The 10,822-nt window shown below is 40.4% G+C and overlaps 1 protein-coding gene across 1 annotated transcript in view; it reads right to left on the bottom strand.

The window, feature by feature from the left end:
• LOC108574745 (dipeptidyl aminopeptidase-like protein 6) overlaps positions 1-10,822 on the bottom strand; it is a 44,294-nt gene that overhangs the window by 9,585 nt on the left and 23,887 nt on the right. Inside the window, exons 2-3 of the mRNA XM_017937380.1 lie at positions 2,734-2,840; positions 902-1,100 (exon numbers count right to left, since the gene is read on the bottom strand). Of these exons, the coding sequence (XP_017792869.1) occupies positions 902-1,100; positions 2,734-2,840 (306 nt within the window). The remainder of the gene's footprint in view (positions 1-901; positions 1,101-2,733; positions 2,841-10,822) is intronic.

The raw sequence follows: 10,822 nt of genomic DNA, 5'->3' as shown, positions 1-10,822 counted from the left end.
ATTCTTGTGGAAAACGATTACATCGGAGTATTACAAAAATTCGAGGACATCCTTGGAATCCTTGAGTATTCCGAAGTTGCATTAGATTTAATTGAAGTCATCGAAGGAAACTTCATTCAAATAATTGTTCAACGCTCGCCTAACGAGGCCATTGCACTTGGACGCCCTGGGTTCGTCGATTAATTAAGCTAGGACAATTTTAATTGTCGTACCCGTTTTCGAATCTAAGAGCTCTCCTCGAAGACGGTTCCTATACGTCCCGCCAGTGTTCTCTTCGTTTATTCTATTCGGATTTCTATCAACGTTCTCGCGTGCTACAGCGTGAGCTTCATAAAGATGCATAGAAGGATTAAAATGCAACGCGACTCTTGCAGTAAGCTATGCAGATTGACACCAAGCAATCGTCTCGAGCCTCTCTGTCATTCTCTTTCCCCTCTCTCTCTCTCTTTCTCTCTCACTTTGGAAAACGAAAATTGCCAAGGCATTGTTCGTTAGCAGCGAAACGAGGGAGAAAAAAAAAAATACACTATCGAAAAGCAATATTCGCGATGGACACGAAAATATCGAGGCTAACTTATATTTTCTCTGTCCTTTCAAAACAGTTTCCAATGTTTTTCAACGGATTTTCGTATTAACATTCAAGAGCAATTTCGACGCTTGTCCGTTGGAGGCAATTTTCGCTCGACATTTCGAAATTTTCGAAATTCCATTTGAAAAATTATCCAGACGATTTCCTTTATTTAACATTCTTCTTTTTATTTTCAGCCAGACGATTTTTCGATTATTTTTCAAATATTTCGTATCATTCATATGTTACTCGATGCACTGTCAACTGAATGTGATATGTTTGAATAGCGTGTGAAATGCAATTTTTGTGCATCAACGGTCACGTGATACGTACGAGCGTGTGATTAGAGACCAGAAGAGACACGGAATTGTTACTGGTGTCCAGGAGAGTGAGGGAACCGTCGTCCGCCTGGTAGACAAACTTGTCGTGGGCAACCCAGGTCGGTGTTAACCTGTGCGGCGTCAGATCATCACGAAGGCACTCGTCTAACGTGAGCCGTCTGCCGCTCCAGTACAGCAGCTCGTCGACGTACCTGAAAATTCACGATCAATATAACGAATGTTCCCTTTAATACATTCATTGATTCGATAGCTGAGCTTAGGCTTAATCACTAAACTATCTGAATAAATTTTAAACAATTTGTGCAACAAAAAATATTATTAATATGAATATTACGAATGTTCGCTGAATTTTGTATTTTGGAATTAATTGACATCCAATTTGATCTTGTAATATTTGGAAATAATTAACTAGATGTCGAGTGGGGTTCAAAATATTTTATGGGAGTGAAGAATACTGTTGACTTGAATGTTACGAATTTTTGCTGGATTTTATATTCTGGAATTAATTAATTTACATCCAATTTGAAATTGTAAATTTTGGTGGTAATTAACTAGATGTCGAGTGGGGTTCAAATATTCTACAGGGTGAAAAATACTGTTAACTTAAAAATGAAGAATTTCTTACTGAAATTTAATATTTGGAATGAATTAATTAGGCATCGACTTGGATTCGAAATATTTGACGAGTGTGAAAATTGTTGCACACACGAAAATTGCAAATATCCATGAATTTTTAAAATTTCTAAATTGTTAATTTGTTTTTCATAAAATTCATTGACGTTTCAAATCGGTATCAGAATTACGTGTTTAAGGTACGGACGATGCTGTTTAAAGATAGCAGGAAAATGGTAGAGTGGGTAATGTTATAGAAAGCGAAGAGATGTTCTCATTCCGACGTGGCTTTAAGGGCGATAAAACGGGGATTTTCTGGCGGGGCGAGGCTGGACGCGTCCGAGGAGGATTTTCCGCAAAAAGTGAGCTGGAAAGTAACAAGTGAAAGTCGACTAGCAACCTCTGGGGATAAACTCGATGTTTGAGCGTGTTTCGAGGCACAACCCCAGCTCGATTAGTTCTCTTTTGGACTCCATAAAAACTCGTTATAAAGTGAATATAAAATCTCACCGAAACTCTACTTGCTAATAATAAAATCACAACTTTCGCAATGTGTTAACCTACCGCCTCTCTTCACTCTAAAATTAACACTAAACCGAACGTTATATTTACACCAAACAATGAAACAAGAAATAAAACGCACGTAGAATGTTCTGCATTTCATTCTTCCACCTCTGTTTAAAATAAAACGTAACGCTTAATTCTTTCTGTACTAATAGTAAAACAGTAACTTTCTCAGCCAGCTCGAAAAATCCAAGTTGAAACAAAGAATATTTAAATTTGAAATAAAGATACAACTGATACAATGTAAAGGTACCAAAATAATTTCTGCACTTAATACTTAAACCAAGAAAAAAAAAAGGATTTTTATTCAGCAAAAAAGAAAATTATTTAAATCCCAAATTTCCTCAGTATCGGACTTTCACTTCCTCGAACAAAACAGGAAGCTATAACTTCGCTAATGGCCCGGTAGAATTTTCGCGTCGATAAATCCGCCCCATTTCTTCTTCGTGGTGAGTCGCGATTCGTCGATAAAAAAGGATTAGGGGATTTCTTCCGATAGAAGGGCCAGGAGAGATTAGTTTCGCGAGTCTACACCGGATAATGCATTTCCGGCTGCTTAACTGCATCCTCCGTCGGCAGAAATCGTCTGGAGCGGTGGGGGATTGCGATAGCCGAGTGAAAGGGGTGAGAAAGAAAGGGTACACTCACCCGAGAAGGTAAATGGCCGTGACGATCCCGGCGATAACGAAGCCGATGACCAGCAGCGAGAAGATTATGCTCCGCCAGTTGTGACCGCCCTCCGCGTACGTTAGATCCTGTGAACAGGTCAGAGATTCTTCTCGTCAGCGATCGATCGATCTATTAGCTAGTGGCTCTATCAAATGCACAAGCTTGCATGCAAACCGCGAAATCCTTCAGGGGAGGAGACGATCGACAGTCAACACGCTCATGCTGTTCGTGATTGGTTTCTTAGTCGATTGGATCTGATTTCAGTAAGGGCTGTCGGGTTGTCTGTAGTCAGGGGCTATTGGCTCAATTCCCTCCGTAAGGTGGACAGTGTGATCGAGCTCTGGTGCGAGTGATTCGAGATTCGTGCAGAGAATTCGTAACATTCTTGAGAGTTCGTGGAGTAAATTGTGCTATCCTAGGTAGAATTAAGTTTCGAAGAAGTTTTTCGAGAATTTGTGAGTGTTCAGAATTGCGAGATTTTAGGTAGGTTTATGATGAAGTACGAGCCATATGTTTGCAACGTGGTGCAATCTTTTGTCTTGTGTAAGAAATTTTAGAATTATAGGTTAATGAAGTTGTGAAGTAGCAGGGAATAATTAAACGAACATTTCTGTTTTAAATAATGGAGTTTGAAATATGTGGATATAAGTCACCTGGCGACGAGCAACCCGCTTTGCATCTACTATTCCTTTTTATCATATTTACAAGGATATTCAAAAGAATATTACTAAAGACTACCAGACTTTGAATTCAAGAACGAAGTGTATAGCGAGTACAATCTCCATATCCAACAACATACAATTCCTTCCTAAAAATCTTACAATTACATAATCCTCGCAAACGAAACTACTGTTTGGCGGATTGCTCGTCACTAGGCGCCCAACTTCCAAATCCTTAAAACTCTATTACCGAAAAACCTCAATAGAATATATTCCTTTCCTCATCCTCTGCTCTCTTTTACTTAATTCACCCACAATTCCAAAACATCCCTCACGTAATCCTAACAGAGGATCCAGAATTTCACCGAGCGACCACCAGAATCGATCGTCCCTTACAGTTCACAGATATCGATTCTTCTCAGAATCATTCCACTGCTGTTCCCAGAGAAGAAAGAACTTAATTCGAATAGTGATGTATCAATGGTCCAACTTATCGAGGACGTTTTCGGACGTCTCGGCCGGGTCGATCGTAGTTGGCGTCAAGAATATCGAAAGGATCTTCTGCGGCGGGATGCTCGTCACGGCATGCATATTGCATTCGGGTTATGCTCGCAACGTGCAACCCGCCGCTGTTTGCGCGGCTAAGCCGGATAACACGTACCGGCCGTGTAATACATAGCGGCGCGACTGGATTTTCGGGACCTGTTTGAATCGCCACGCGACCCACGCACACGCGTGTTCCAACTAGACGGGGATGATATAGGTTCGCTACGTAAACGCGGCTAATCCAGCCGGTGTTTGTTCAATGAGGGTTATCAGCGGACGATCGCCTTGTGTAACCTGTCTCAGCCAGTATAGCTGATCGCGAAATCTCCTATCACTTGCGTTTTATCATTGCTCTGCATAAGGGCTAGTTGCATTTAAATTTAATGGATTCGCTTCTGGTGTGAAGGTATATTTTTACTATCGCGAATTGACTTTTGGTAGGAATACTGTTTTTATTCTAAATTCGGCGTTCGCTCTTCTACCAACTCCACACTGGCCGGAAGTGTTCGCAAACAATTCGCAGACTGTTTACGAACTGCAGTAGCATCGTATCCACATTGGAGCTCGCTACCGAGTTTACTGCTCAAGAAAATGTCTACACTGCCGACGAACATCTCTTCGTGAACTGCTTGCGAACACCAGTGTGGACCCGGCATAACGTTCCCATTCTTACTTCGCTCTTGTCTTTCACACCTCCTTACACACAGTCACGCTTGGTCACAGATTTATACACGCATTCACTCTTGTCACGTGCCGATTTTCGGCCACGGTACCGATGATATCTCATTCAGAAGAACTCGGTCAAAACACTCTTTACCCGCACCTCACTCGATCTAACCATCGCTCGGCCCAAAACACTCTTATCTCACGTTCCACACTTTTGAAATTGAATCGGTATCAATTTGACGAGTATATCTTTATACAAATTTTTCTAAATATCCTTGCCAAGTGCATGTACCATATAACCAATTGCATCCTACTAGACCTCCAAGACACGTTATCTTCTCGGCACGATAAATTTCCCGAGAACGATTGAATTAAGGATGCCGAGGCAGTCGCGTCCCTGGAAGCCTTTCCTGTCCCCGTCTGTAGCCCGATCATTAAATTTGTAGTAGCTTTTAAACGGCCCTCTATGTCTGTTTGCCTCGGCGAACACGAATACCGAGTGGAACAACGCTATCGGAAAAGAAATTCCCTCGTTAAGCCGGCAGCTGCAAACGTGTACGCGTTTCAAATGTAATCAAAATGTACTTCGCCTTGTACATTCTCCGGGATAATTCTATCCGGTGCAAATTGACGAACGATCGACTTTCTAGTCAATTACTATAAGTGTCCAGACACGATAATCGCGTTCACGAACGACTTGTTTATCGCCATGAGCAATTCACCACCATTTTCACTTAAGGGGTTAGGACACGGTAATACTTTGAAAAATCGAAATTCTAAGTGTCCAGACACGATAATCGCGTTCACGAACGACTTGTTTATCGCCATGAGCAATTCACCATTTTCACTTAAGGGGTTAGGACACGGTAATACTTTGAAAAATCGAAATTCTTTTTTTATCTTAAATAGTAGTTTCAAGTCTTGAGAACAGAATGCAAAAGGTTTTACATGGATTCCAGGCTTCGATACAAATTATTTCTCTAAGTACCGTTTCGAGAGTGAATTGATGATGCGCTTTTCAAAACGGTGCACAAGATATCTCGAGTTCTACCTTAGCAATTACATTCAAATTTTACAGTTACCTTTACTATAATATCTATTAGGCATTGACGATCGATTTTTTTACATTTTCCCATTATTTTGTGAAATATAAATAAAAAAGTTACAACTTTTTTACCGAAATTCAGTCGTTAAATTTAAAATATCCGCCATTTCGTTAATTTCCTCAAAAATTGAAATGTGGGATCGTCAATGCCTAGAGAATATATCACAGTTCATGACATTTCTGGGATTCTGGATATAGTTAATTCGATTTGTAGAAATCCTGTACACCAGTCGGCCATCTGGAAGAAAAGATATTCCGAGCGAAGCATTATATGTAAATTTGCATTATTATGTAAATATTACAAGCACTTTTTTATAGTTCATAGTATAGTAAATTGAAATACGAAATTTTATATCAATCGATTATTCACTTTTTACTGTGTCCTAACCCCTTAACCTTACATGTTGCTTACTACAGCCGATTGTTTCAAGTTTACGATACAAACGAAACAACGTCTGCCTATTTTCGTGGATCTGAATATTTCAGCCTTTCAACCGGTCACCTTGTATTTCAAGCGCTTCACCTCTTCAATAACGATTAACGTACACCAAGGACTAGACATGTACGTGAATAACAATGTATACAGAGTGTCTAATTTGTAACGAACATTTAAAGTATCTCCGCTGGACTTGAAAATAAGAAAAAAATTACTAAAACAAGTTTATGCGATTTGAAGACGTGCATCTGGTGATAATAAAAGGAAGTGCCTACCAGGTCATTCTTTTTGCAAATTAACCTTTGTTTAGGCAACGAAAAATATTCACGGTTGCTTTCGACTGAAATATTTCAAATTGTTTGCGTAAATTTTTATTTTCGAAACGTACACCGACGTACAAGTGTCTAAAAATGGGACTTTTCGATACTTTCACAGGAACATAAAAAGCTGTTAAAGGAAAATATAGAAATGGGTACTCGGTTGCCTGCACAAGGGTTAATATCTGTATTTTTATAACGTGACGTAGCTGACATCAAGACGAATTCAACGACCTATGACATGATGATCTTGAAATGACTTTCATTCAAGATGATATCGAGGAGACCTTTTTTATCATCGCTAGAGATGTACGCCTTGAAATAAACTCGTTTCAATCGTCCTTTACTTTCAATACCTTCGGAATTTGAACTTGCGAACTTCGTGCTTGACCTTCGAACTTTATAATCCACCCTTTAATCATTCTCGTTGTGTAAATAAATTTGCGCTGGTGAATAAGTCGGTCTCACCGTTGTCTGCTAAACAAATCGGTTTCGCAAATTGTGCAGGAGCCAACGTATCTCTCGTTCTCCACCGTTTTCTCCATTTCTTCCTTCTGTTTCTCGTTCTCATTCTTCCCTCCCCTCTAACCCCACGCTTTGACGTCTCCTTCAAGCCTGATCGATTCGTCGCCTTTGAATTCCAAGCGTGCAACGGTGCACGTTCACCACCGGGAACAGGATGTAATGTTTTCGATACGGAATATGCGGAGGATCGTGATGCGACGAGATCACCTAACCGTTTGTTTGCCTTGTCTCGCGGCGCTTTTCAACGGATTCCATCACGTTCCCATCGAATTGTTCTTTTCATCGTGCAGTTGCACGCTGATCGACCATCCACCCGAACGAACCAACGATACCAGCTGGATAATCGCGTTGCGACGCCAGGTTTGCCTCGATTTCGAGAAATGGAGAACAGGTACTGGGGCAACACTTAAATTGAAGCAACTGAAGATCGCCGTTGCGCGGAAAACAGGATTTTACTGAAACTAGCGAGAATTAAGAGAACGTGACGTGCGCGTGACAAAGAAGAGTTTGCATCGAGGTTGGAAAAATAGGGCTACCTAACCCTTTCGCCACGGCAAATTTTACTGCGTAACGTGGATGACGTAATCACGGCTGCAAAATTTGTTCTTTTGGCCGTATCCTTTTAAAATTTGATTTATTAAAGTAAAGTGGAAGTGCGTGAAGGATGAAATTAAGTATTAAATTAACACGTTAAACGCCCAGCCTGTTTTGCTTACCGTTCCGTTCAGGCCACACTTGGCCGTCAAGTGGGCCATGCAAACTATAAACAGAAGATGACCAACGAAAAGTATACTGTCAGTCGCCGGTGACTGACGCGGCCTGAACGGAAAGTATAGCGTCAGTCGCCGGCGACTGACATGGCGCTTAACGTGTTAAGGTGGAACTGCATCGAGTGGCTTGGTTAATTCCACAAGTTCATGGAATTCGGTTACGACACAGTTTTTATTGTAAGAAATGACGAAGTTCGATGTTCGGGTGGTTCAGTTCACGAAAAGGACCAATTCTGATATTGTAATACTTTTGAATAAATTTTGCAATACTTGTACTGTTCTATACTTTATGCTGAATACCGTCCTAATACTGTTTTTCCAGTCCCGAGGTGTTCAGTCTTGGTCCCTTTTTTCTTCTCTCTTGATGGAGGGACGCTTTCCACCGAAGTTGAGAAATGCTCCCTCCATCGTCCGGGGAAAATGGGACTGCAGAAAAGTGGGACCTAGGATTGTCCAATTAACCCTTTAACCTATATCAACGAGTCAGACTCGTGGCAGAGATTCTGGTGAAGGTGTGAGAAAAATAGTTATATTGGTAAGAAAAATTCATCGCAATCCTAACTTTCCTTTCAGTTAGTAAAACTGAGGATTGCCAAATGTAATTAATCTGTACCAGATTAAAGCTTTTGTTACCCAATACAGTACTGAAACAGTAAATGGCTGACGCTTAGATGCATAGTGAGAGAAGAAATCATAGGTTAAAGGGTTAACAGGCTCCAGCAGTATTGTGCGAGCCAATAGCAATGAAACGGTTAAAAGTTTGGAAAAAAACGAACTTTGGGTTATGATTGTGTGGAAGAGTTGAGAGGAGAATTAGAAGGTGAAGAATGTAGTGTGAGTAATGGTGAAACTCTGTGACTAGTTGCAGACAAAGATAAGCCTAAGACCCAGTAGTAGAAAATATTTGAGAGTATAACAGTGTGTTTAATATTGGAAAGATTCGTTCGAATATTCGGTGGGATATTAAAGTGGTAAGGGTATCTGATAATAGGATCTGAGAATTTGATGTATATAATTCGAGGATAAGTTCTGTTTGCAGTCATGACGAGGAAGATTGAATATGAGCGCAGGCATCGAGCTGTGCTCTAGTTTTCGGTGAAAGAGGAATGCTTGTGAAGTGATGTTTTGTACGTGTGTGTAGCTTTGGAAGAATTGTAGAAGGGAAGCTTATGAATTTTATATCCGAGGAATCTGCAATTTTTGTATGAAATCGGAGCGTTATATTTTATTCTATATTTATTTGAAAAAATAGTATGTTCGACAGGCGAAAGTATATATATTTATGGTACGATAAGTTTCAGTGGATTAATACCTACGTCTAATAAATACAACATAATCGTTGAATTTATGCATAAGATTAACACAACAGCAGTTCAGTTAAATGAGCCTCCACGCAACTCTGAACAGTCCATCTCCCAATTACCTTCGTATTATTACTTTCCGACAAACTTTCTGCTCCCTGAAGGGAGAATTCTCTGTAAAGAATGGACGCAACAATTTCTCATATACCTTAAGAAAATTCACGACTTTGTACCGTACCCAATTGAGATACACAACCAGCTGTATATAATGTGTCCTTGGAAAAGATAAAAACGAAGCATGGAATTTCCTTCCAAACGATTGTACAAGTTCAAAGAGAAAAAGAAATCGTTTCTTTTTTGGGTCAATTTATTTTACAATAATTAAAATATTGAAGAAAACGAGGTACAAGGTACACAAAGGTTATCTAATAAAGATAATATTATAAAAAGAAAGAAATACATGAAATTGACACGACGTGGAAATGTCTGACGTAAAAACTAGGGCAGTAGAACTTTGAATAATTCGGATAATTTCGAATAATTCAGATAATTTCGAACAATTCTGTAGGGGATTTTTGTGTGGAGGGATAGTAAACTCGAACGGACTTTTGACTATAATATATTTATTAATAGTTTATATCGCTACGCTAGGGATGTCGCTCAATCAATCGCTGGATTCACACTGCCTTTCGCTCCCTCGCATTCGCCCTAATGTCGTCTTGCATACATGCACACTTTTCAATAGAAGAAAACACACACGCACTCACGCACTCCTCGCCTGATTACTAAAACTAAACATTCGTTCAATATCTTTCGCGCTATCCCAAACACTCGACCTGGCACGCCGGTCCTTACCGCTCACGCCATAGACCCTCACGCATTCACACAGACAACGCACTCACGCTCGGTCATCCCTACAATTCTGATATAATTTCGAATAATTCGGGTAATTTCGAATAATTCGGCTAATTTCGAATAATTCGGATAATTTCGAATACGATTGCCTTTTTCGAATAATTCGAATTTTCGTCATTCCAAGCGACGCTGTACAGCATCGAATCACGTGGAACAAAAGCATCCCCGAAAAAAGTGAGGGAAAACTACGAGTTCCCTTCTAAATGCATTCAAGGGAAGCTTTAGCGAAGGGGTGGCGACGCGACGTGTTCAGAAGTTGGCGGAAAACACGGGCCGTGTACGGCGACGCCTCGCGGAATAGTAAAATAGCGGCGTTACACGCCGCACAGTATGGTATTAGCATGATAGGGGAGCGTAGCTGGAACGAAGAGAAGCGCGCGAGCAAAATATAATATTCCCTGTATTGCGGTAGCCGCGAGAAAATATCCGCTAGTGTTGCCACGCGTCTCTTTCCACAGAGTTTCTCCTCGCTTCCTACGTGCACCGTTACGGCACACACGCGAGATAATAAATGTATCGCCGTGAAAGCGACCATCTGGAGTGCTCCATTTGTTCAAATGGTTGACGAAAAAAGTCCCAACCTTCTGTTCAATTGTGATTCTTTTTTCAGTGAACATCTGAAAGTTTCCTTTCGTAAACACGAATTGTGCTATATAATTGTGATACAACGAGGTCGTAATTTAAACTCTCAAGAATCGGCACCGATTCATGTTGCGGCACTCATGGCCGTGCGTTGCAGCCTGTTTGAGGGTTCCAACGATAAATGAATGGTAGCATATGATTTGGTATTTCATTTAAATATGTTATTAACATATAATAAATAAATAT

This window comes from Habropoda laboriosa, unplaced genomic scaffold (genome assembly GCF_001263275.1).
Source record: "Habropoda laboriosa isolate 0110345459 unplaced genomic scaffold, ASM126327v1 scaffold225, whole genome shotgun sequence".
NCBI classification, from domain to species: Eukaryota; Metazoa; Arthropoda; class Insecta; order Hymenoptera; family Apidae; genus Habropoda; species Habropoda laboriosa.
Note: the sequence above shows the minus strand (reverse complement) of the source record. Positions and strands in the feature narration are given on the sequence as shown.